The 25,653-nt window shown below is 55.1% G+C and overlaps 2 protein-coding genes across 4 annotated transcripts in view; one reads left to right on the plus strand and one right to left on the minus strand.

The window, feature by feature from the left end:
* EZH1 (enhancer of zeste 1 polycomb repressive complex 2 subunit) overlaps positions 1-9,665 on the plus strand; it is a 31,926-nt gene extending 22,261 nt beyond the window's left edge. For all 3 annotated transcript variants that reach the window (XM_082678624.1, XM_082678622.1, XM_082678623.1), the window contains exons 12-21: positions 54-250; positions 2,009-2,100; positions 3,020-3,060; positions 3,541-3,666; positions 4,680-4,858; positions 5,351-5,446; positions 5,856-5,937; positions 6,399-6,479; positions 6,896-6,980; positions 7,264-9,665. In XM_082678624.1, coding sequence (XP_082534750.1) covers positions 54-250; positions 2,009-2,100; positions 3,020-3,060; positions 3,541-3,666; positions 4,680-4,858; positions 5,351-5,446; positions 5,856-5,937; positions 6,399-6,479; positions 6,896-6,980; positions 7,264-7,324 — 1,040 coding nt within the window. In that variant the 3' untranslated portion in view covers positions 7,325-9,665. The remainder of the gene's footprint in view (positions 1-53; positions 251-2,008; positions 2,101-3,019; positions 3,061-3,540; positions 3,667-4,679; positions 4,859-5,350; positions 5,447-5,855; positions 5,938-6,398; positions 6,480-6,895; positions 6,981-7,263) is intronic.
* A 1,160-nt stretch (positions 9,666-10,825) lies between these two features.
* Positions 10,826-24,921, minus strand: CNTNAP1 (contactin associated protein 1). The gene is made up of 24 exons (XM_082678609.1): positions 24,840-24,921; positions 23,874-23,975; positions 23,586-23,779; positions 22,989-23,136; positions 22,693-22,896; positions 21,897-22,081; positions 21,134-21,277; positions 20,276-20,537; positions 19,663-19,812; positions 19,233-19,404; positions 18,661-18,767; positions 18,395-18,514; positions 17,822-18,025; positions 17,463-17,619; positions 17,250-17,377; positions 16,766-16,951; positions 15,321-15,542; positions 14,824-15,063; positions 13,568-13,921; positions 13,280-13,407; positions 12,727-12,820; positions 12,294-12,539; positions 12,138-12,185; positions 10,826-11,299 (listed from the first exon to the last, which is right to left on the minus strand). Exons 1-24 carry the CDS (start codon positions 24,904-24,906, stop codon positions 11,031-11,033), a joined length of 4,131 nt encoding a protein of 1,376 aa, XP_082534735.1. The 5' UTR covers positions 24,907-24,921; the 3' UTR covers positions 10,826-11,030.
* Between the last annotated feature and the right edge of the window lie 732 nt (positions 24,922-25,653).

The raw sequence follows: 25,653 nt of genomic DNA on the forward strand, positions 1-25,653 counted from the left end.
GCTGACAACTGCACTCCACCTTCTTCTGTTTCTCTTATTTCTTCCTCTCTTAGAGGCTAACTCTCGCTGTCAGACCCCCACGAAACAGAAGGCTAGTCCGGCCCCACCTCAGCTCTGTGTAGTGGAAGCACCCTCGGAGCCTGTGGAGTGGACCGGGGCTGAAGAATCTCTTTTTCGAGTCTTTCACGGCACCTACTTCAACAACTTCTGTTCAATAGCCAGGCTTCTGGGGACTAAGACGTGCAAACAGGTACTGTCTGAAAGGAATAAGAACAAGTTGCTACTCTGGTGGCCCTTTTGCCTTTTTTTTTTTGGCTGCCTTGGGTCTTCGTTGCTGCGTGCGGACTTTCTCTTGTTGTGGTGCGCGGGCTTCTCACTGCGGTAGCTTCTCTTGTTGCGGAGCATGGGCTCTCGGCGTGCGGGCTTCAGTAGTTGTGGCGTGTGGGCTCAGCGGTTTGTGGCTCATGGGCTCTAGAGCACAGGCTCAGTAGTTGCGGCGCACGGTCTTAGTTGCTCTGCGGCATGTGGGATCTTCCTGGACCAGGGATCGAAACTGTGTCCCCTGCATTGGCAAGTGGATTCTTAACCACTGCGACACCAGGGAAGTCCCCTTTTTGCCATTTTGTAAGGCTGCCTGTCTGGACAAAAGCTTTCTAAGGCTCAGTCCTTCATGAGCCTGTGCTTCTGGGCCATGAGGTGGGTGCCCCAAACATGGGGCCTCCTGCGAATGCCAGGCCTAGCAAGGTTTGGGGATCTGCTCTCCTTGCTGAATTCTTATTTCTGTCTCTAGCCACTCTCTACCTCTTCTGGATGTTTCTACCCTCTTCAGCTTTTTTTTTTTTTTTGGTTCCTGCCTTTCTTTCTAAATGTGGACCCATTTCCTAGAAGGGACTCCTGGGTCTTTCTGGGGATCTTCTTATCTTGCATTTCCACTGCTGCTCCTGCTTCTGTAGCTGCAGCTGCCACTGCCCCCAGCCCACCCCACCCATCAGTCTTCTCAGTTGCTGTATTCTTCAAATGTGGAATCATCAGATTTTCTAAATAGGACCCCTGAGAGCTGGGCCTGGAACTTGCCCATCTCACTCAGATCATCTGTAGAATCGCAATCTGATAGCAGCTGCTGATACTCTGGAGGCAGGAAAAGCCTGCGCTGAGAAGACAGACTGAAGCACAGGGACAGGGAGTCAGGTGTTAGGGCCAAACTGTCCAAAGAGAGAGGAACGCCAGAGCTTGAGCCCTGCTCGCGTAGCTCCCTACCTTCTGAAAGTGTCTCTGTGACGTGTTCTTCATGCTCCCTCTACTTAGAACAAATAGAACCGTGAGCTGAAGCGCCGTTTGCTTTCATTTTGGAGCTCACATCTATTTCCCCAAGGCACAGGTTTTCTTGACCTAAAAATCTGCAGAAATGTGTGCAAAACCATTTTTGTGTGTATTTTCCCGAGAAGAAGATTCATAGTTTTCACGGAATCTCAAGAGGGCCTATAACCAAAATGGAGAAGAAAAAGCTGAAAACGAACGCTCTAAGGGAAGCAGCACGTTGAACGGGAACCAGCCTTCCTGAAATGCTGTCCTACTGAAATAGTCAAGGCTCTGACATCTTTACGCCAACAGAGGGAGCTAGTGCTTAGCCGGGTGGTACCTCTGGTCACGTCAGACTCAGTCACACAAGGTACACGGTGCTGCCCTTCCTAAGAAGAGGCAGATACTGTTGGTAAGAATCGGCCCACTCAGGGCTTGGTAGGCAGAGCAGTAGATGAAAGCTACTGACCGGGAAAACTGTACCTGTACTCAGTATTTCTCCTTCTCGAATCAGGATAAACACTTAAGAATTAACTTCAGAGCCAGTAACCCAATGTCCCAGGGCCACTCTATCTCTCCCTACTGAAGATGCTCAGGCATCGGCCTGTGAGCTCTCCAGAACTCTCCCAAGCCCAGCACCTGGCTGGGTCACTTATCTGACCACTCAGCTCAAGGAGAAGTGACAGGTCCTGTTGGATTTCTCTTCCAGGTCTTCCAGTTCGCAGTCAAAGAATCACTTATCCTGAAGCTGCCAACAGATGAGCTCATGAACCCCTCACAGAAGAAGAAGAGAAAGCACAGGCAAGGGTCGGACAGAGGGCTTTCTATGGCCGGGCTGTCCCTGTGCTCTGACCTCCCCTAGGACTTCCCTGCTGCCTCCCTCTTCAGCCACTGCCCATCGGTTCAGCATCACCCAGCGGGGGGCCAGCCTTCTCAGTGCTCCCTGTGGGTCTGTGCCTTGGACCAGCCCTTCCCTTGTCCCTCGATGCTGTGGACCATGAAATAACTGGTTTTCCGTCTAAGCTCCCGGCCAGTAGGACGTGAGCTAGCCTCGTGGCTCCACTCCGCCATTTATTCTCACTGGGCTGTTAGTTACCACTGTGCCCACTTCTCAGCTCTGACCAGAGTTTTTTTTTGTCTTTGGTTTTTTTGTTTTTGGCATTTGTGTTGTTTTTCTAAGTTGCATAACAACACTGCCTTCTAGCTAGTCTTTGCTTAGGGTTGGAAGTCTTTTTTTGTCTTTTGGTTTTGTGTGTGTGTCCGACACTCTGTCTGGCTTTATTCCCCAAGGAACTGACACCAGTTCTAGATGTAGAAGGAAATCCCTGTGTCTTCTCCCTTTCAACCTCCCCGTCCTGAAATGCCCCCACATCTCTACCTCCCCAAAGAGAGGGAGGGCAGGGGAGAGGAGACGGGGAGAAATGATAGCATTTTAATAGACGTAGAGGGTTGGGTTTTGTTTTGCATCTGGTTTTTGTTCTTTTACGTATGTTTGTTTATTGAGAGGGGTGTTGTTCACGTCTAAATCCTGAGGCATAGGCCAGCTGCAGGTAGGATGGACTCCAGCTTCCATGGACCAACGTCCAGGCCTCCTGTGAAGGGATTTGGGGAGGATCCCCAGTCATCAGACAGCAGTCCCTCAGAGCAGGTCATGTTATCACTTACCCGAATCTGCAGAGTTCCCCAGGGCCATGACCCTGAGCTGTACCATCTCTTGCAGGCTGTGGGCTGCTCACTGCAGGAAAATTCAGCTGAAGAAAGGTAAGTTCCACCAGGGTGATCCGCTCAGGTTGCAGCCTGTGGCCGCCCCTCCCGCTGCCCCACCCATGGCTGCACTTGTTGACCCGGCACGGCCTCCGCACACATTGCAGGTCCCCCTGCAGCAGCTGAGAAGAGCTCAGCCCCTCACTGCAGCCGAGAAGACCTCTTCGGAGGTAGAGTCACAGGCCTGTGGTCTCTGACTTTCATCATGGGCCATTTGCCAGGATTTAGGCTTCGTTTAGTGTTTAAAATAGCTGCCCTGTGATTGGACCATTTCCACACTCTCCCCACAAAGCAAATCACACCACTGTAGCTTATGAACCATCACCTGTGATTGCTTCTCACTTCAGGTGCTAAATGTGTGTCCAAGGTTATGATCAGAACAAGCCTCCTTTGAATGGGGGCAACTGGACCCTTGGGAGGGAGGGCAGCTTGGGAGTGTGGGCACAGCAGTGTCCTGTCTGTTCTTTTCTCTCCTAGATAACTCCTCCACCCAAGTGTACAACTACCAGCCCTGTGACCACCCAGACCGGCCCTGTGACAGCACCTGCCCCTGCATCATGACTCAGAATTTCTGTGAGAAGTTCTGCCAGTGCAACCCTGACTGTAAGAGTTCTCCGTTTGCTGCAGTAGTCGGCCTCAGCATCCTAGGTTTCCCTCCACTCCGGCCCCCACCCCCCAGGCCCTTTGCTGCTTACGGGCCTTGTCATATTCTCCTTGCTGTGTTTGAAGCATTCTCCAGGGAAAACAAGATACTTAAGATCTGGAAGAACCATTTTTTTAAAACCCTGATGTGTATGATTTTAAAAGCAACAATTACACAGAAATCAGCTGCTTTTCCAGCTTCACCTTTCAGGGCAGCATTAAGAAACAGGGGAATCTTTTTCCTTAAAGTGCAAAAACACAGCCTCCCTATCCAGGATATTGTTTTACAATGTATACAGGTTACAATTCTGTGTGTGTCTGTTTTAGTCTCATATCTGGAGTTTTAGCATCAGGTCAGTCTGGATGTCAGCAGAGCGTGGAACAGAGGCTCAGAGTGCTTCTCTCTCACGTCTCATCCCCGCGTGCCCTCCTCCACTCAAGGCTGAGCAGTATGAAGGCAGCCCCCAGAGCTTGCAGACCTTGGTGCCCAGGCAGTTGTGCTGAAAGCACCTCCTAACCCAGAGCAGATATCCATCTTAACCACAGTGGAGGGATGGGTGTTCATGCTGGGAGGAGTGGAGGAGGATGATAGAACGGATGCATTCTGAAAATGATTCTTGTTTTGGTAGTGAGGATTTACCAGCGAAAAGCACTGATTTCTTCTTCTCTGGGGCACTCTCCACCTCCCTTCCAAATTCTACTAACAAAGCAGGGGAGAGCATTGTTAGGGAATCTCTAGGAAACACATCTCCAGAGTCAAAGCTGCTTTTCTGACTTTCAGGCAGGAATGTTGGTAGGCACTCCATTTTCTCTGAAAAACACTTGAGTATGTGATTATTGGGAAGGCAGCTTCTCTCCTCTGTTGCCACATACCCTTGAACCCATAACATGGACTTCCCTGCTGTCCCTTGAGTCAAACCCGAGCCCCAGCACTAGGCTGCTTCTCTCTCTACCCTCGCCTGCACCCTGCACAGGTCAGAATCGCTTTCCCGGCTGTCGCTGCAAGACCCAGTGCAACACCAAGCAGTGCCCGTGCTACCTGGCGGTGCGAGAGTGCGACCCCGACCTGTGTCTCACCTGTGGGGCCTCGGAGCACTGGGACTGCAAGGTGGTCTCCTGTAAGAACTGCAGCATCCAGCGTGGCCTCAAGAAGGTGAGGGCTTTTCCCAGGACTCGGGGCCAGATGGAGTGGGAAGGACCGACGGTCCGAGTGGCCCCTTTCTACTGGTTCCTTAGGCAGTTTGTCCACCAGTGTCGGTAAATCCTAACAGACACACGCTTTCTGAGTTAATCAAGTGTTTGGTCCCCTTGAGGGATTAGAAAAATGATCCCCTGACCTGGCCAGGCTGAGAGGAGCAGAGAGGAGGGCCATGTCGTTGACATTGTCTGTTTTTACTGGACACCCACAGTGAGTTCCATGGGCTCAGGCCCAGGAGGTCCCCAGGGCTAGAGGAAGGGGTGTCATATCTCCTTTCACCACCTCCCACCGGAACACAATGGCTTAGAGCCTTTTCTGTTTTCAGATCCTCTTACAGTTACTAGCTCTTTCCATCCTGCTCCCCGCAGCACACATGCACGTCCAGCACGCATCCCCCACTGGCTCGCACACGCCCTGTAGTCTGAGGTTTGACTCCCTCTTCCCCAGCACCTGCTGCTGGCCCCCTCAGATGTGGCCGGATGGGGTACCTTCATTAAGGAGTCTGTGCAGAAGAACGAATTCATTTCTGAATACTGTGGTGAGGTGAGTGCTATCGGTTTGGCCCACATTCTTATCTGGGGAGATACTGATGAGAAACCCTGATTTTCTGTGGGCCAGACTTCTGTGAATTAATCTTTAAATAACTCAGCTGAGTTCTCATGTGGCCTCTCGGGGGATGCCACAGAACGGTTTGCAGTCCTGAAACAAACCACTCTTTCTTGGGCTTTTTGGCAAGTCAGGCTACTCAAGGGGTGCGGGCAGGAGACTCTGTCAGCCTTAGTGCTGGTCAGCCTGGGTGGGTGGGGATTGGGAGGAAAGAAGCCGAGCTGTCCGTCCGACGATTCTCATCATGGTCCTCAATAAGCCCCCTCACAGCCCTTTCTAGAGGCGGGGTGCGGTGCCCTGAACAGACAGCCACATCCCCCTGTTTGTTCCTTGTCTGTCTCTGCAGCTCATCTCTCAGGATGAGGCTGATCGACGAGGGAAGGTCTATGACAAGTACATGTCCAGCTTCCTCTTCAACCTCAACAACGGTAGGGAGGCTCTCTCGCATCCCCAGGTGGTCTCGGGCAGGTCTCGCTACCACATTCCCCTGGTCGTAGTACAGGTTCAGGTCAGCTCTGAGTCTTCCAGCAGATGCTCAGAGCACAGCGGTGAAACTGAACTCAGAGACTCCATGAGCCATAGTTCACTGGCTTTGGGAGAACCTCCATTTCCGGGTTGTGTTTGTATTCAGAGCACCGAGCACTTACACCTCAGAAATCTCCCTCCCCAGTAGATGGGAGGGGAGGTATGTGCTTCCAGCAAGAAGAGGGGCACCCACGGGGAGCGCTTCCACACGAGGCTGGTTTCTAGCTCCTGTGGGTGTGCTGGCTTCAGAGGCCCCCCTGCATTGTATTGTTTCTGTTACAGTTGAGTTGATTTCAGACTCAGGCTCAGGAAGCTGTAGAGTTGCCTGGTGAGCTCATGGTCTTCCTTGGTTTACTTTATACAGATTTTGTAGTGGACGCTACCCGGAAAGGAAACAAAATTCGATTTGCAAACCATTCAGTGAACCCCAACTGTTATGCCAAAGGTGAGCTCCCGGTAACTTGGGAGGTGGGGTGGGAGGTGGATGCTTCATTTACTATGATTTCTATCCATTATTCAGGTTTTTTCGCAGCTGAGTTATTTCTGTGTCCAAAGATAACCATGATTCACGTCTGGTATCATTTTGAGCCTCTCTCTCTCAGTTTTTCAATCTGCTTTTTTCACTGGATACACCATAAACATTTTCCCCAAAACATGAGTCTTTTAAAGATAATTCTTTCCCCCATCACTGGCCAGAATAACAGATCTAAAAGCAGAGAGACAACTACCTTCATTGAGTACTTTCTAACTCCACTTCATGTATGTTTCCACTGGGAATTTGGAGAAAATCAGCCCAGTCTCACTGCTGACTGTTGACTTGGAGTTAAGTAGAAATCTAGCCTTGGGTTTATCCTGTTTCAGTGGTCATGGTGAATGGGGATCATCGGATTGGGATCTTCGCCAAGAGGGCGATTCAGGCTGGTGAAGAGCTCTTCTTCGATTACAGGTGAGGCAGCCAGGAGTAGTCCTGGGGAAGTGACCGTAGAGGTATAAGGCGCGGCTGTTGAAACTGATTTGGGGGCTTAAGGTGAGCGATACGGATGAAGGAGAAGATCTCATGGTGGGCAAGGCTTTTTCTTTGTTCTGATCTCTGATGCCTCGCCTCAGAAGCGGGAGCCTTGTAAGCTGCTGGTAGGGAGTGGGAGGGGAAGTGAAACGGGAGGGGACTCCTTATTTTCAATCCCAAAAGCCTTGCTAGTAACCTGGTTCCTCCTCCTGCTTTGGGACAGGTACAGCCAAGCTGATGCCCTCAAGTACGTGGGGATCGAGAGGGAGACCGATGTCCTTTAGGCCTCCTGGGCCCCTCGCCAGCACTTATGGTAGCGGCACTGTCCTGCTTTCATGCACACACCACTGCTGCCCCAGTTTCCTGCACTATGTGTCTCCCACACCGAGAAACCCCTACCCGCTCCCTCTGTAGTGAGGCCTCAGCTGTGTCCAGCGGGGACGAAACTGTCTCAGTGAGAGGGGAGACAGAGGCAGCTAGGGCTTGAGCTCCCAGGAGAGAGTTGCACACGTGGGAGACCGATCTCAGGCCTCGGAGGAAGAGAGCACAGGCTGGGGGCGGGTGACTTACGCTTGAGTTCTCATCAGCTACCCAGGCTGTGGGCCTCGGGAGTTAACTTGGACGGTTCCTAACAAGCATTACCCTAACTTTCCAAATCAAGGGTCCTTCTGTAGTTGGGTTGCCAGCATATCTCTCTGTGGTCCTAAGACCTGGAGAGGACAGGCTAAGTGAAGTTTGGTACCTGGAGCTTATGAGTGGTCAGGGTTAAAGGCGAGCCTGGCGGGCAGCACAGACCGAACTCAGAGGGGAGATGGGTCATCTTACTACCTCTTTCCTCCTGACAGGCTTCAAACTGAAAGAGTGTGGGTTCTAAGTAAAGATATTCAATGCTGGGAGAAGGAAAGCTGAGTGCCATCCTTCCACAGGCAGAGAGTGAGAACCAGCCTGACGACAGTAATTAAACTGCTAAGCTTGGGGCCCAGCAGGCTTTGAGAAACCTTCTCTGTGTACTCTGGAGATGGATAGACACGTTTTCAGATTCCTGGGAGCAGGTACCAGTGCCCTGTCAGCCCCTTCCAAAGTTCTGGCTTAGCGACTGCAGGCAGGCATTACGCCACCACTGAAGAACGGGGGTGGGGGGCGGGGGTCTGCAGCCTGGGTGTGATGCTCTGGTTCCCTGCAGATGTAGTTGTCTTCAGGCCTTTCATTCCCCTTAGAGGCTGGGAGCCACTCTTGCTCCTCTCTTCCGGGTACAGGGGTGCAGGCCTGGACTAGAGAGGGGGGAGGTTAGTGGTTGATTACTTTCCTGTCTGTAGCCCCTGCTGTTGGAAAGGACAGTATGTGTTTGGAGGTGGGCAAGGAGCTCCCAAATTGCACGTGTTTGGGATGGCATCACGCATGCGGTGCAGACCGGCAGAGGGTATCTGAAGTGTCGAGAAGCGGGCCGGCCACCTGTGCCAGTTCATGATGCTGTTCTTTCTGGGATTCATGCAAAGCACTTTATTTCCTTTAGAAGGTCTATAGATTGAGGTGGAGTTTGAGCTGAGGTCTCTGGGGTCCCTGCCCAAATCTCGTTCCTGAGGGAGGAGGGGGAAGGAGACAGTGGAAGACTCTCCTTCAGTTCTGTCTTATGTCATGGTGGAGGCAGGAGGAGCTGCCTTGAAACAGAAGAACTGAGTGAGAATGGCGCCAGCTCTGAGAGCCGCCCCTGTGTCAACAGCTGGTGCTGAGCTGCAGGGAACAAGGAGCATTGTGCTGGGGAAAAAGACATGGGCAGGTACAGACTGGCCTAGGGAGTGTTAGGTACGGGAGCGGGCTTCTCCCTTCTCTCTGGGGAATTAGAGCCTCTCTTCCCCAGTCTGTGTTGACCACCCGCTTCCTCTAACCCCACTGGCTGTCCCATGAAGCAAGGAGTAGGGTTCCCTCTGGCCAAACTGTCACCTAGGGATTTTTGTGGAACGTGCATGCACGCACGTGCGTGCACACACACACACACACACACACACACACACACTCTCTCACATCCTCTCACTCACCACACTTGTGGGCACACATGCAGCCAGCACTGAGCACACGCCTAGCTAGTTCCTGACAGAAGCCTCTTTCCACCAGACTGGGCCAGCCCCCACTATGATTCTGAAATCTACACCTGCTGTGGTCTGTATGCATTGTGTACAGGGGACACCCTCTAGCTGGACTGTGGGCTCCAAATTACTCATAAATTACAGGGAAAAACCAGAGGCAGATGAAGGAGGAAGAGTTAGGGCTGTCTGAAATGCTGGGGGCTGGCTATAAGGAGAAGATGGGGGGAAAATTACATCCAGCCTTTGAGAGGCTAGGCTGACCCCACCCTTCCCTCCGTGTACAGAATCACTGTGGTTGATCCCCTCCCCGTGTCAGACCACTACTACTGCTGTTCCTCCAGCATTCCCGTCCTTATCCCCTGCTGTCCCCCACCTTTGAATGACGGGTCTTAACCCCTCCCCCTCAGACATGTAATGATGGATGGAGCAAGGTGGTGGGGACCGGCGGGGGGAGGCTGGTATATGTGCGGCTCTATTGCCAGTGAATTTCACGCACTTTAAAGTCCTGTGGCTTGTGACCTCTTATCTGAATAAAGTGGTAGAATCCATTTTGGCAAGTTGTGTACTGTGTGCTTCGGGGTCCAGGGACGGACCCTGGAAGGATCCAGGGATGGTGGTACAGGGGCAGCTCGGGCTGAAGCTGTAGCATTCTGATCTCCGCTTGTCCACGGAGATCTGGGGTTGGGGGAGATCTGGGGTAGGGGGTTGGCAAGAAGCAAGCAGGCTTCCAGTAGGCGATGCAAGGATTTTGAGTGCTCCCCATAGAGTTTCTGGAGCCGTCAGATTAGCTGCCTTAAAATCATCCCACTGTGCCCTAACCACGACGCCAGCTACCACACACAGACTTAGGCTCTGTCACTCTGCTTTATTAGAACAGCTCCAAGTCTGAGAGCACAGCTTCAGAGTGGAGGCCGGATCAGGCTTGGGTGAATGACCGGCAGACCTCATGAGACTTCCAACACAGGAGAAGCACACTACAGACCGTGGGCACAGCACAGGACAGGACAGTCGATTGATTTTTTCTTTTATATATAAACTGATAATTTAAAAAATTAGAGTAATATATAGAGTTTCTCTAGAGAGAGACTTTGCAACAAAAAATATATATAAAGAATATGACCTCCGGGGCGAACGAAGCAGCATCTCTGAGCGGAGGAAAGAGGGCTCCTCATGCATTGGAGAGGGGGGGGCCAAGCCTTTGGACGGGCACCAAGGCTACTGCATATCTTGGAAGAGGGAGGAAGAGTAGAGGGCTGGCTAGTCAGCGTGTCTGCGTTATTCTCTCTACATTGCAAGTTTTTTATGGCTTTGGCTAAGCATGTAAAGCAGTGGAGGTACTAAGGTGCTAAACTGAGGCCTCTCGGTCTCTGTAAAAAACAAAAAACGGGGGTGGGAGACATCAGTGAAGCCCTCCCTAATCCCCAACTGAGTGGAAGCCGATGGAAGATGTTCTGCAGGGGAGGGGGGAGGCTGGGGGGTATGATTCAGCAGCCTCCTCCCCCCATACCCCGTGCATCCCTGCAATCCCACACATCTGTCCCTGCTGAGATTGAATATTTGAAGGGAGGCAGTTAATCTCCCCTGCACTCTGTTGTTAATCCCCGGCAGCAGCTGGGACAGGGATGGCAGGAAGGGCCTGTCTTAACCCCATGAGGCTTCTCTGGGGCAGGCAAACCACCAGGAGCCTGGGGACATGGGGACGGGCAGGGCATTGGTTTAGGCAGTGCGGCGCAGCCACTCCCTTTGGTCCCATCTGTGGCTCTGCCCACCACACTTGGCAGGAGGGAAAGCCTCTGGGTGAGCAGAGCCAGCTAAGAGGAGCCAAATGTCCCTGACGGGTGGGGCAGAGGCAGGGATTGGGGAATTTGGAGGAGATGGACTTGGTCCCTGAAGCCCTTCTCCTGATTCATTCGGACCTAGACTCCTCCAGGATCTGGGGTAGGTTTTGGTCCCGGGGGCCAGGGGCTGGGGCTGGAACTTGGGTAGAAGCTGGTGTTGGGGCCGGGTCTGGGGCTTGGGCCGGGCCTGAAGTAGGTAGGGGAGGTTTGCTGCCAGGGTGGTAATCGTGAGTGGCCTTGGGCTCATTGGTGTGGTAGGAGCCCTTGTAGCGATGATTTTGCAGATAGAAGAGCACCAACATTCCCACCAACCCCAGCAGCAAGAAGGCCACCAAAACTGAAAGAGAAAAAAAGGAACAATTCAGGGCAGATCTTTGGGGTTTCACCTATATACATACACACATGTATGCTTTTGGCCTAAAGCATACATGTACAAGAGTGTCAGCTGTATGGCCACATCAAGCCATTCTTAAGTATCTGGTAGGTCTAAATTCCTGGCTCATCCCCTGCCGTCTTCTGTTTGTAACATTCTCTTTGCACATCCCTGGTACTTACCCCAGTTTCTCATCCCTCTGGATGTTACTGCACCCCCATTTCCTCATCCCTTACCTTTAGCCTCATTTTATTTTTTAATTTTCTTATAACAGTTTTATTGAGATATAGTTTACGTACCATAAAATTTACCTTTTTATAGTGCAGTAAAGCTCCTTTTAATAAACAGTTCCTGCCTAATTCTGGGACCTTTTAGATATTGAACACCTGACTTTGGTGGAACATAATGACCATGACCCAGCAGATAAGCATGTGACTTAAGCTGCTCGTCAGGAAGTGGAGATTATCTGATCCACAAGGTCATAAAGTCAGATGTGACCAGCAATGGACTGCCACTGAGAAGAGATGGTATATGGGATCAGGCATTGATGGGCACATCACTGTAAAAGCTTAGCCCCATTTTGATATTTCATTTCAATTAAAAGTCTATAGCATCCTCAGACATTTAAAAATCTCCAACCTGATTATCAGCTACCTTCAGCATAGCCTGTCTCATCCTTCTGGGCGCCACCATGCACCTAGTGCCTTCACCACCCCTCAGCCCTGAGGATACGGGGCAGGGAGGCAACGCTGACAGCCAGAGGGTAGAATGAGGAGGTCAGGGTAGTGACTGTGCTACTCACAGCCCAAAAGTACGGCAACCCATCCGTCATCGTGGTAGTACGGGAAGTCTGAAAAAGAGAAAGCACCAGGTAGGAGAAGCCGCCTCCAGGTTAAGAATCATTTCCTTTCCCTGTTGTCCCTCTCTTCCCTTCCTTTATTGTGTCCCAGGGATGTACCTGGGGGCAGATACCAGGGGTCCAGCTCAGGTGGCACCTCTGAGACGAGACGTGGCATGGCCCCGCAGTTAGACTCAGACAGTTCTCCCTGAACGCGAAGGGCCTCAGCCAGCTCCGAGGTCATGGGTCGAGGCGTTCGGAAGTGGCTCTTGAGGGGGGCCACATTGTTGAATCGGACACCAGACAGGCAGCCCGAGAAACCTGGCGTGTTGTAGCGCTGGATCTCCGGGTCAATCACTCCCGTCTCTGAGGGAGGGGCAGCCCAGAAAGAAACGGGCTTGGACCACCAATAGCGCTGCCCCCTCTCACCATCTCTAGGTTCCCACTCTTTATCAGCACCTTCAATGCCACTCCCCGTCCTTCACTCCCCTCCGGGCTCCAGGGACTTCACCCACAGCTCCTTACCCAGAACGCCCTCTCAGCCCCAGCTTACCCATGACGCGCCCCAGATACAAGGCCTTGGGTGAGTCCAGCTGGCTGTCCACCAACAGTGAGAACTTCTGCTCTGTCAGGGGGAAGTAGTCCACCTGAGTGGGGAGGGGAAAGGAGGTGAGGGAGGGAGAACCGGGGGCAGACGTAGCCCAGGCCAGGCTGGAACTCTCCTCTCCCAGTTGGTGGTGAGTCCTAGCTCAGTCCCAGGTGGGGAACCCCTGGACCCAGACATAGGATTTGGTATTAAAAACCCAACAACCTGGTTTTGAGCCCTGTCTTCGCAGCTTACGGTGGTTTGACTTCGGGGACACCACGTTACTGTCTGAGCCCCTTTAGTGATTTGTCAAACGAAGACAAGAAGAAGAGCTGCCTACCTGAACCACCTCACAGAGAGGTTGTGAGGTCCCGTGAGATTACACACATGAACATCCTCTGTAAACTGGAACGTGCTCTACAAATGCTAAACGTTTGGCATTTCCCACTGCCGCAACCTAGATGGCGAGGTTGTGGTCTGAACCGGCCCGCCTCCCTTGTCCCCCTCCCCCTGCACGCACCTGGATGAAGAGGTTGCGGTAGACCCGGGTAAGGTTGACGCTGTGGGGCTGGCCGTCAGTCACGGGGCGGGTGGTTAGTTGGTACACGTAGGGACTGGTGCCCAGCTGATAGCGCAGCTGCAGGGTCCCTGTAGGGTGGGGAGGAGGAAGAGGGGGGTCTCCTCTCAGCTCCCAAAGCCCCCATCTTGTAAGAGCACCTGAGTCCTTGTATTGGTCAATCGATAGTTACGAGAATGGAGGGCACCCAGAGACAGCTGGAGTTGAGAGCGAGCGCCTCGGGGGGCTTACCGTCTTCCTTGATGAGCACAGCCATGTAGTCACGCACAAAGGAGCTGACGTAGAGCAGGACGGCGGGGGCGGAGTGGGTGCTGAAGCTGAAAGACACCTCCTCTCCAGTGACATTATAGACGGGTCCACGGTAGCCCGGCACCGGCCGGCCAGGCCGCGGGTAGTCAGGCAGGCGGTACCCAGGGCCATGGTAGCCGGGCGCGTAGCCGGGAGTGTCGTAGCCGGGGACGTAGCCGGGCTCGTAGCCCGGCACTGGCCGGCTCAGCATGTGGGAGAACTCGCGGGCTGCGGAGCGCAGCGCTGACTGGAGGTTATAGCGCATCCAGGTGCCCGGCTCAAAGAAACCGCCAATGTCTGAAGGCAGAGGGAGTGAGGTCAGGGCCCCTGTTCCCACATTCAGACGCTGTGTATGTCATCCACACACACCCTCTGGCACATGTCCCCAGTCTCAGCCACCACCACAACCCGTCTCCCTTCACTTTTAGGTCCTCTGGCACCCCCGTATCACGGAATGGAATCCTAATATCATGGGAAATGTAAAAGGTCATCTAATCCAACGCCCGCGTTTTACAGCTGGGAAAGCGAGGCTCAGAAACGGGTAGCTACTTGCCTAGGGATGCACAGTAAGGGGACAGTCAAGATTAGAATCGAGATACCATAAGCCCATCTGGTACACCTGCCACTACTCACGCTTCCGAACCAAAACCAAAGGTCTTCTGTCAGTCCCTTAGTCCCTGTATCTCCCTACCTCACCAGACTTCTCCCACCAGTGACCTCCCTGCTCACTCATCCCCCTAGACCAGCCTTAGGGAGGCTGCAGTCTGGGTATATGTGCAGAATCTTGCTATGGTGAATGTCAAGGCTTGCCTTAACCAAGGACCAGGTTGTAGACATGTTTTAGGAGTGAAGCGATTGTCCAATAGGAAATGGCATAGGAGGGCGTCGTGCAGCCTGGGGGGATATGCTTGCAAGGGGGGTGACCTGTGTTCCCTCGGTGACAGTGGGAAGATGGGGAAGTTATTTGCTTGTTGCTTTTGATCTTTTTCGTGCCAGCTAGCTGTACCATCCCTTCCTTGCCCCACTTTATGCCTTTGGAGTCACCCAACATCTTCAACTGCCTGACTGCCCCAGCTCAGAGCACAGGAGCCCAGGACGACCACAGTTTTCCCCGATGCTGACTTTGTGCCCTCCTTCCTTTCCTGCCCTCCCTACATCCCATTATGGCTCCCTGTCCTCCCATAACCAGCAGCACTAACCGTGGTTGCAGTATGGCCCGTCAAAAGCCGTGAGGTCACAGTCACAGGTGTAGTAGCTGTAGCGCTCCACGCAGCGGCCTCCATGGAAACAGGGGAACCGGGGGTGGGCGCAGTGGCCCGTGCAGTTGGGTGAGGTTCCCTCAGAGGCATTGGCACGGCCCTCCAGGTTCAGAGTCACTCCGTTCAGACGCATAGCCCTCAAGCAACCCACGAAGGGCCGCCTCTTAAGCTCCGCAGATCCTGGGGAAGGTGGGCAGGTCAAGAAATGGGTGTAGAGCCAGAGACAGGGATAAGCATTGGGGTTCGGAAGGGAGCCAAGGGGGCTAGAAGAACAGAATAGATGCCAGGGACTGGAGAGGAAAGGTGGGCCTTTGGCTCACTCTTGAGGTCGAGGGGATCGGGACCTAAGACACAGGGTTCCTGGAAACAAGGAGAGTGGCCTTGAGAGCGGGGGAAGGTGTCAGAGGCTTCAGACCTGCCTCTGGGTTGCTGCTCACCAACATAGAGGGGCTGGTCGTACTCCAGCCAGATGTATGTCTGCAGGGGCATCGGCCGCACCACCCAAGGCCGGTGATCCACGCGGAGCCGGGCCTGCTTTACATTGATTTCAGCCCGGACCAGGTGCCACTCGTCATCGTTGAACTCAAAGTCATCGGAGTGCACTGTCAGGTTCTCATCCCCATTCCCCACGTCGAAGGCGAAGACCACATCCCGGGATGCTGGACAACGTTGGGGGTTAGGGGGAGAGGACTCAGACCTCCAAGATCCCTCACAGGTTCACCTGATACAACCCCTCTTCTTCACCCTTTGGAGCTCCTTGAATGTCCCTCCAATCTGTCTACAGCCTGGGACAAAACCCATAAACTGCTTAAAACCTCATACCCTGGACTTCCCTGGTGGCACAGTGGTTAAGAATCCGCCTGCCAATGCAGGGCACACGGGTTCAAGCCCTGGTACAGGAAGACCCCACATGCCGCGGAGCAACTAAGCCCGTGTGCCACAGCTACTGAGCCTGCACTCTAGAGCCTGCGAGCCACAACTACTGAGCCCACATGCCACAACTACTGAAGCCCGCACTCCTAGAGCCCGTGCTCCACAGCAAAGAGAAGCCCCCACAATGAGAAGCCCATGCACCGCAACGAAGAGCAGCCCCCGCTCACCGCAACTAGAGAAAGCCCACTCGCAGCAACGAAGACCCAACGCAGCCAAAAATAAATAAATAAATAAATGTATAAAAAAAGAAAAAAACCCTCATACCCCTGGTCTCTCTCAAATTCCCAGATCCCTGGAGCCAGCTTCCCAGCCCCACTTCTCAGGTTAGAAGCATAGCTCATCAGGTAGAAGACCCCCACACACCAGGAGTCCAGCTTCCTTACAAGTCAGGGACCTAAGGCCCAGAGAGGCTAAGTGGGCGCTCGGGGTCACGAAGCCAGCTGTCAAGACAGAGCTGGGGGACTTCCCTGGTGGCGCAGCGGTTGAGAGTCCGCCTACCAATGCAGGGGACGCGGGTTCGATCCCTGGTCCGGGAAGATCCCACATGCCGCGAAGCAACTAAGCCCGTGCAACCATAACTACTGAGCCTGTGCTCTAGAGCCCGCGAGCCACAACTACTGAAGCCCACACGCCTAGAGCCCGTGCTCCGCAACGAGAAGCCACCGCAATGAGAAGCCCGCGCACCACAACGAAGAGTAGCCCCCGCTCTCTGCAACTAGAGAAAGCCCGCACAGCAACGAAGACCCAACGCAGCCAAAAATAAATAAATAAATAATAAATAAATTTATATATATAAAAAAAAGAGCTGGGTGTAGAAGCCAGCGCCATCTGAAGCCCTTTCCATGCTGCCTCGCAGAGGGGCATCTTACCCCTTGTCACTTGTCCCAGCCTCCACCCACCCCACACCTCCCCAGGGATCTTCATCCCCCGGCAACGTCTGCCTGCTCACTGTTGAGTTCCACCCGCACGTAAGGTCGGCGCCACTGGCAGTAAGGGCCCCCTGCATTCTCTAGGAAGACTCCTGAGGGAGCCGAGGTCCTGAAGTAGAAGGAGACATCAAGGCTGTGGTTGGCCTGGATTGGGGGAAAGCGCAGTGCAGCCCCAGTGTGGAAGGCGATGGTGTTCCAGGAATTTCCTACAAAACCAGATGGAGGAAGGCCTTGTCAGCGAGGTAGGAGGGGAGAAGAGTGAGGCAGCCTCAGGTCGGGGGGGAGACAGGGCAAAAGGGGACAACTAGGGGTCCCCAGGGAAACTTAAGGCGTGTAATGAAAGAGAGGAAGGTGCCGAGGAACAACACAGGTGTGGGCATATCACACCAGGAGCTGGGGTGTCTGGCAGTGTGTCCTAGAGACCCCCAGTGGATCAGGTAGCCTAGATTTTGGAGACTGGAGAGCTGACCCTGGGAGGGTACACAAAAAGGGTCTGTCACTCACGATCACCATAGCAGCGCAGAGGCCTCAGGAAGAACTGGGCCTCCGAATTGGAACGGTTCGTGTCCCCCACCACCACCTGAGTGACAGGCAAATGGTCCACAAAAGTCAGCAGGCCCTTGTCGGTCCTCCTGTGGGGACAGGATGTGGTGGCTCAGCCTGTGCCGCTCAGCGGTCCCTGGCGTCCTGCAAGCCCTGTCCCTTTGCCCCCTTTACCACTGGGGCTGGTCGGCGTCACAGTTACAGTGCAGAGCGGGGTCCACACAGCTCCGGTCCAGACCACAGGCACAGCGCTGAATGCCGGGCTGCGAGCCACCCCAGTAGAAGTGCTGCTCCTCATTGCGGCCGATCCAGAAGCTATAGGGGTAGCCTCCTGGGGAAGAGGTGCAGGCAGTCTCCAGGCCCTGCCCTCCATTAGCCTCTGGGCTCCTCTCTCACCCTTCCAACCAGCCCAGACCCTTTCTTGAGTCCTGTAGCCCAGGGCTCCCTTGAACCCTCTAATCCTCTTCTCCCAGACCCCAGCGGTCTCTCCTCCAGCTCTCCACCTTGCCCTCCCCACCCCCACCCCCCCTAACCTGCGGTGTTGAGCAGCCGGGAATTGTAGCAGGAGAACTCAATCCACTGTTCACAGTGCTGGGAAGCATTGGCCAGGGCACTGACTTCCTCCCAGGATGCATTCCAGTACTGGACGGCCCCGAGGAATGGCCGCTCCATGCTAGAACCTGTCACCCGAGTTGTCCACAGCCTGTCATGCCTCACAACTGTCCAGGCCCGGTTCTCTGGGGGAGGGGGATGAGACAGAGCTGTGGCTGGAGACGGGCCTTCCCTACCCATCTCCCTGCCCCGCCCCCAGCACCACTACTGCAATCCAGAGACAAGAAACGTGGCCAGCAGCTCCATTTCAGCCCAGCTCTAGGCCCCCAACGTCATAGGCCGGAGATGAGACAGCTGGAATGGATCAGGAAGCTGGAATCTACCTGCAAGGCTAGATTACAAATCCCTGAGTGTCCCCTTCCCCCTCTGTCCTCCTTTACCCCCACCACCATTTAACCTCACTGGCCCCTGTCCACCCTTCCATCCTTCCATTTCCCCCACACTCCCGCATTGGCTCGTCAGCTGCCCCTCCACCACCCGTCAGAGCCGCTTACCTCGGATATCACAGTACACTACAAATGGCTTCAGGGGGCCACTCCCATCAGGATCAATGGTGAAGTTGCCGGAAGTTTTCCCACTGAGCCGATAAGCCTCACAGGATTCCTTATACAAAGCTGGTCGGTGGTGAGGTGGGGAAAAGGCAGTTATAGTGTCAGGGGGCTAGGAGGGCCAGCCCTACCATCTCTAGCGGCCTTAGGATTGCCAGAAACCTCCTGACCTCCCCTGCCTCTGACTCTCCCCCGTACCCAAGCTGGCTTACGTTGGTGGCAGGTCTCCCCCTTGTAGCCTGTCAGTTCACAATAGCAGATGAAGTCATCCCAAGACTGGTAGCAGCGTCCATCATGCTCACACATATTAGGGCTGCACCTAGGTGAGGGGGTCAGCACCGAGGGAAGGAGCCTTACGGGGAGCTTGAGCGTACGGTCTGATGCTTACAAGCTTCGCTCCCAGCTCCTGGGAGCACCAAAACCCAGTGCGAAACACACTCCACCTACCAAGCTTAAATGCTGGGGCATTAGGCAGGCCTCAGGGCTCAAGTACTATACTGTTTCCCCTTCCCCAAAGGAATAAATAATGCCTTACTTCCCCCACCCCCCAAATAAAACCCTCGAGGACCAAAAAGAGATGCTTCATTTCCATTCTGAGCATGTGTCACTTTAAGGGAAGAAATAGAAGGTGAGAGGTCAAGGAGGAATCATCCCCAGGTAGGAGACTTTGGAGCTGGGACCAGGAGAAGGGAGATCATTGAGAAAGGCCATTCCCATCATTGGGAGACCATGGAAGAGGGCTTTGGAGGGGTCACCTCTTGTAGGGAGAGGGGCTTCTGGATACCTATCAGTGATGCCACATGTGTCAAAGAGGACCTCAGCATAGTATCCAAGCCGCCGGCCCTCCACCAGAGTCAGGTTGACCAGTTGACCATCCACCTTGAGCAGCTCCATGCAGCCATGGAACGCCGTCTGGTTGGAGTGGCAGCCCGATCGACTGGCTGGCTTGGGACAACCTGGAGCAACCACCCCTGTGAGGCCCTCCCCAGGGGAGACTCCAGCGACCCTCCCCCAGGGAGATGCCAAGGGAGAGCCAGACATGAAGGAAGGAAGGGGGCTAGTAGACTATGACAGTGACCTTCCAGTCCCCAAGGCCCCAGAGGGACAAGAGGGATTTACTGCTACAAAACTCTCCATGTAGCCCTGTCTGGGTGGACTTAGATGGGGCCTTCCCACCCAGAGACAGGGGTCTAGCCAGGTCGGCCTCCGCTTACCTCCAAAGAAGTATGAGGTTCCTGTTCGGATCAGCAGTGGGTATGAGACCCTGACCTCTGCCCCCTCCACATCATCAATGCTGATGACTGCATGGTTTTCCTGTGCCACAAAATTCACCTCGTGCCAAAAGCCATCATTCAGGCGGAACCCTGGACAGGACAGGAGGATGGTGGGGGTGGGGCACCACGTTCTAGAAGAGGCAGCAACCCCACTCTGTGTCCTAACAGTAGCCTATGTGCCTCCCATTTTTACACTTATCAACCTGAGTGGTGACATCTCTGAATGTCTCTCTTCACTGTGTGGAACCCCAGTGGCTGACACAAAAGTCATAACTGAATGACACCTCCAGAGACCCTCCGGAACTGGAGAGTACCAGGATTCTCGGCCTTCCTGCTTCTCCTTAGCTCCTCAGATCTGCCCTGCCCTCCAACTCCCAGCAGCCTCCATCCACTCCCACCTTTTCCCAGGGCCCTGGGACCTCCTGCCCTGCTCCCTCCCCTCACTCCCTCACCCCTCTCCGGTGTGCAAAGGCTTCAGTTCAGGCCTACAAACTCCTCTGCTCTTTGCCCTTCCCTGGCCTCCCTGTGCCTCCCCCTTCCCTCCACCCCTCACCAGCAGCAAACTGAAGTTTCTTTCGGCCCGTCTGCACGATGGACACATTGACCTGCCCTTCACTGAGCATCAGCTCCACGTGGCCCAGCCCATCCCCCAGGCGGGAGAAAAGTAGCAGCCCGGTGAGATCCCAGGTACGGAAGCGAAAAGAGACTGCGAGGCGGCCTCGGCGAGGGAAGCCAGGCACTTGCACGAAGTTGTGAGGGCCTCCAAAGTTGATGGGGTGAGGAACCGGGTCCAGGCAACGGAATGCCACCTTACCCTAGGGACGAAAGTGAGGATCTGTCAGCACCCGAGCCGATGCCCCGCCCCACCTCTGTGAGGAGTGAGGTTCCCTGGGTGCACCTCCCCAACTCCCCCAGAAACATGTCCAGCTGTGGAGGGGGTCTCCAGCCACCAAGTCGGCCTGCAGGACTCTATCCTGATCTACATCGTCTCCAGGGGCGACCGCTCCTTCCCTTCCTTCCAGCGTGGAGAGGCCATTTCCCGCCTGCTTCCCGGCAGCAGTGCCTGATTACGCTCCTGAGTTCGGGTGGGGGGAGCACCCACACCCACACACCGAAACAGCCCTGGGTTCAAGTCCCTCCTCAGCCCCTGCGCAGCTCCGTGACCCCTGGTGGAGCCACTCAGGGTCGCTACACCTTATTTTCCTCAGTTATAATTGACGAGATGCTCAGACCGCACCGCAGCTTTTAACAGGGGGGTTGGGAGCTGGCCTTTCGCACTTCCTGTGAGGCAGGGATGACACCATCACCCCCACTTGAGCATCCCGCTGGGGAGGGGGGTCCTCGGCTTTTACATGATTGGTTCCAAGCGGCTTTGACGCCCCAGTCCTCCCAGATCCCCCGGCCCACTGGCCTCGAAGGTGATCCGCGAATGGCGCCGCACGGCCAGGTCCGCGATGTTGACTCGGTTGAAGATTACGTTTTCCATGCAGCCGCGGAAATTATGCCGATAGGCAAGGTTCTTCTGCGCGGCGCCCACCAGACCCCCGATGAACATCTGCGGGGCGGAGTGAGGAGTGAGTACACTGCAAATGGCTTCAGGGGGGCACTCCCATCAGGATCAATGGTGAAGTTTCCAGAAGTTTTCCCACTGAGCCGACAAGCGCGGCAGCGCGCACGCCTTTCTCACGCTCCCCCCCCACCCCCGCCGTACACTGTCCCACGCTCCAGGCAGATTGAGTTTTATAAGACTTGAAACACACAGTGCCCCAGTATCGGTATTGAAGCTGGAAGCTCGCTGGGCCTCCCCAGGCTTGGGTTCTAGCCCTGACTCCAACAAAGATTGGCTGCATGCCCTTAGGTAAGTCAATGAACCTGTCTGGGATTCTTTATCTGCAGATCAGGGCCTGAAGGGGGCAATTTTCTCATCCTGTCCGATCCCCCAAATCCAGATTTCCAGACTCCATCTCAGTAGTTCTGGGGTGGAGTCCGGGAATCTGCGTGCTAATAGCAGCAGCAACAACAAAAACCCAGGCCTTTCTGGGAGTTTGCCAAGAGCTGCTAGCATATCCAGACACCCGAAAGCAGAGTCTTACCTCTGGTAGAGAAAAGTGCTGTCCCCCACAGGCCCACCCAGCATCCCACTTAACCAAATGGCTCCTCCCCTCTCCACTCACCTCGGTGTCCAGGTTCAGTCTCTCGAAGTCGCCATTGAGCACGAAGCGCTGCTCGTAGCCGTCCAGGGTGAGATTTGCTTCGCGGCCAAATCGGTCCACGCGTACGTAATGCCAGTGCTGGTCATTGAGGACGCCACCAGCGCTCACGGTTGTGTGACCGGGCCTTGGCTGGATGGGGCTGCTGCCTGAGGGTAGGGTGGGGCGGGGTCAGACCTGGAACCTGGAAAACCCAAGCGAGCCCTACTGCCCAGCTAGTCCCCAGGCAGAGCAGCAGCCGGCAGCACAGAGGAGGGACTGCCCAGGGCCCAGGGCAGCCAGGGAGGGTGGGCATACAGAGATTGGACCACCCTCAGCCTGGGATGGAGCAGTGGCCATTGGCAAGTATGGACTTAGAGTAAGCCATTTAACCTCTCTGAGCCTCTGTTTTCCTATCAGTAAAACTTGAGGCACGATAGTTGCTTCTACCTCATCATGTGGATGTTATGAAAAGCGATTGAGATGCAAAATAATAACGCTTTAGGCGTGTGTGTATACGTATATACAACGTTTTTACAATGAGGAAACAGACTGGGGAAGTGCTTGTCCCGCTGGTAGGTGGTAGAGCTGAGGCTGGAATCCGCTTCTCCTGATCCCGAGTCCAGTGTTTTGCTAGCACCAAATTTTACACGAAAAAGGTGGGTTGGTCCAAACACTAAGGAAGGGAAGGATAAGGAGTGGGGTGCGGCTTCGCGGAGGAGGTGCAACAAGAGACGTGGGAGGAGAGCCTCAGGCTTTGCGCCGGGATCTCTGAGCTCACCCAGGCTCATGTGCAGCAGCAAGTGCGCCCCCTGCAGCTCGAGTGTCACGTAGTCGCCCTGGGCGCCCTCGGCGTGCAACAGGAGCCCGTCCTTCTCTTCGGTCTTGAAGCTGAAGGCGAACACGTCCCACAGACTCCGGCTGACCCCTCGCGGGAAGCGGTACGAGATGGCATCATCGCCATCGAAATAGAGCACGTCGGACTCTGCGCGAGGGGCACTAGGTGGGTTGGGGACCGGGGAGACTCTTTGTCTCCCGGGCACCACCCCCACCCCGCCCACGACCTCACACCCTTACTGTAAGGGCAGCCGTAGAGGCCGAGCCTCAGGCCGATCTTGCCGCGCGGGTTCCAAGCCAAGGGCACGATGCGGATGTAGCGCGCCGTGAAGTGGTAGTGCAGGTCGTGGCGAACCACCGCCGACTCGTTCACGTTACCGAAGAAGGTCTGAGGGGCAAAGGAAGAGGAGTGACCACGTCACCACCCCCTGCTTGTTTCTCCACAGCCTCCCAGTCCACAGTTGTCGCATCTAGCCAATCTCGACTTCTGGAAGGCAAACACTCCTTATCTCCCCTGCCTTCATGGCTTTACACAAACACAGTTTCCCTAGCCTAGAGCGTCCCATTATATCCTCAAAGGTCAACTCAGATGTCACCACCTTCATGAACCTCTCCCAGATTTTACCCTGAAGTATGTTAAACCCTGTCACTGGGAATATCTTGCACACATGGGGAGCCGACAGTCCCTCTGGACTGAGTCCTTGGGGAGGAAGTCACTGCTCCTCATCTGTGCCCTCACCACTGCCTGCTGCCCCTCCCCCAAGATTGTGCCCGGCCCAGCCCAGGTCACAGAGCTGAAAAGGTTCCCCAAGTGTGTGCGCAGGGAGCCTGGAGTACCGCGTTGTGCCCTCGCTGATAGAACGGTGTCCAGCTGTCCACTCGGTCGCCATAGAGCAGCATGTAATGTGTGACCCAGTCCCAAGAGTTAAAGGAGCCCTGCGTGGCCACAGCCCGGATCCGGTGCTTCTTCATTAGGTCGATCTGGAGCCAGGGATTTGGGTCTCCAATCCGGGGAGACCATCCGCTTATGCCTATAGAAGGGGCAAGGCCTTTCACCACTGGCTCCCCATTCACCTCCAGCCCTCCAGAGTCCCCCACCCCACCATGGGGCACCACCACGCTCACCGTGCAGCCGGGCAAAACGGGGTGCGGTGAAGAGCCCATAGTAGGAGGAGGCACCCAGGGAGCGTGCATACAGGGGCCCCACCAGCTCCTCGTCACAGCCGTCTGGGTTGGGGGAACAGACATGTTGATCAGGGTGGCCCCTCCCAGTCTTCCCAAAGGCCCAGCACGCTGAGCAACCGGAGCTCTTTCTTCTCTCTCCCCCATTGCAGACCCAGCCCTAACTTAAACCATCTACTCAACCTGGTCTGCAGCAACAGCTGCACACTTCGGGGAGGCTGCCTTCTTCTTCTGGAAGAACCTGTAGGCCAGACCCTGCCTAGTACCAGCTGGGGTTCAGTACACCCACAAACACAATCCCAAACCTCAGCATCTTTTAGAACCTGAGTCACTCCAAGACACCAATCCAGCCCCAGCCTCAATCCCAGTCAGCAGCACCCACAGGCCTGCACCAACCCCAAATCCAGGCCTTGGTCCCAACCCCAGCCAGTCCAAGCACCATCACCAGTTCCATGTGCAACCTTAGCATCATAAAGGGTCACCAAATACTGCATGGATCCCAACCCCAAAATCCAGCCCCAGCCTCAGCCCCAAACTCTGGTTCCTGGGCCAGCTCCAAGCCCAGCCCCAGCCCCTGGCAAAACCTTAACCCTAGCGGGGTCACTGGCACCACCCTTATTCCCAACCCTCAAACCCAGGCACTAGCTCCCGCTTGGATCCCAGTCCCAAATCCCCGCCCGGGCCGGCTCTATCTTCAGCTCTGAGCCCAGCCCCATCGCCGGGCGCGCGCGCCAGCCTCGGAGCTGCATTGCGGAGCGCCGGGGAGAGGCAGGAAAGGATGAAAGCGCACGAGCGCGCGCCGGCCGGGAAGGGACCCGCGACCACCCAGCCGCAATGCGGTGCGGGACCCGCCCTGCAGACCTCAGACTCCCAGGCCCAACCCCGCCTGCCTGCGAGCCCCGCACTCACAGTAGCCCCAGCCCCGGGCTCCCGAGACCGCGGCGAGCAGGATGCAGAAGAGCCGGAGACGCATCATGCAGGGCTGACGGATCCCGGCGGCCGCCTCCCAGTGCCCGTCTCCGGCTAGGGCTCCAGTTCCAGCTCGGGCTTTCCTCCTGGGGTTCGCAGAGGATGGCTATCTCTCGACCCCTTACCCACCCCTCCCTCTTTCCTCTCTCCCCCAACCTTTCTCCCTTGTCTCTCTCTGTGCTGTTCCTGGTTCTCCGCTGTTCTCGCCTCTCCTTCCACCCTCTCTCTTCTCACCTCCCCCCTCCCCCAGCCTCTCTCTCCTGGCACGCGCCGCTTTCCCGGACCCCGCGCAAGCGCGCGCCTCAGCCCTACTGCGAATGGGCGGGGGTAGAGAGCCTCCCGTCGCCGGGAAATACCCTGAATAACCCGAGGCCGACAGGGACTGTGGCCGCAGGGATGGGGGAAGGGAGGCTAGGGCCGGTTAGGGGGTCCTGAAAAAATCCAAGAAAAGGGAGATGGAAGGGGAGGGTGCTTGGAGATGGGGAGAAGAGTAAGTAAAAGAATCTAACATTTTCTGACAGCAAATTATGCTCCAGGCACCCGTACTAGGCACCCTCAGCACCCTGTGAATTCTGCATTTTTACCTCACTCCACTTTGCAGATGAAAAACCTGAGGCTCAGAGAGGTCAGAAAACCTACCTAAGATCACACAGGTGGCTAGCAAACGACGATATTACCTGAGATCACACAGGTGGCTGCAAACGACGATATTACCTAAGGTCACACAGGTGGCTGCAAACGACGATATTACCTG

The sequence above is a fragment of the Grampus griseus genome, assembly GCF_964374135.1.
Source record: "Grampus griseus genome assembly, chromosome: 20".
Classification (NCBI taxonomy): Eukaryota; Metazoa; Chordata; class Mammalia; order Artiodactyla; family Delphinidae; genus Grampus; species Grampus griseus.

What these genes read in the sequence shown, in the direction of transcription:
- CNTNAP1 (XM_082678609.1), bottom strand. Translation starts at nt 24,906, where the DNA reads ATGATGCGTCTCCGGCTCTTCTGCATCCTGCTCGCCGCGGTCTCGGGA. An exon ending in CCGGCTGCTCAACACCGCAG is followed by an intron (nt 17,620 to 17,821) that starts GTTAGGGGGGGT and finishes CCTCTTCCCCAG; the next exon opens with GAGGCTACCCCTATAGCTTC. An exon ending in CGGGCCATACTGCAACCACG is followed by an intron (nt 13,922 to 14,823) that starts GTTAGTGCTGCT and finishes CTCTGCCTTCAG; the next exon opens with ACATTGGCGGTTTCTTTGAG.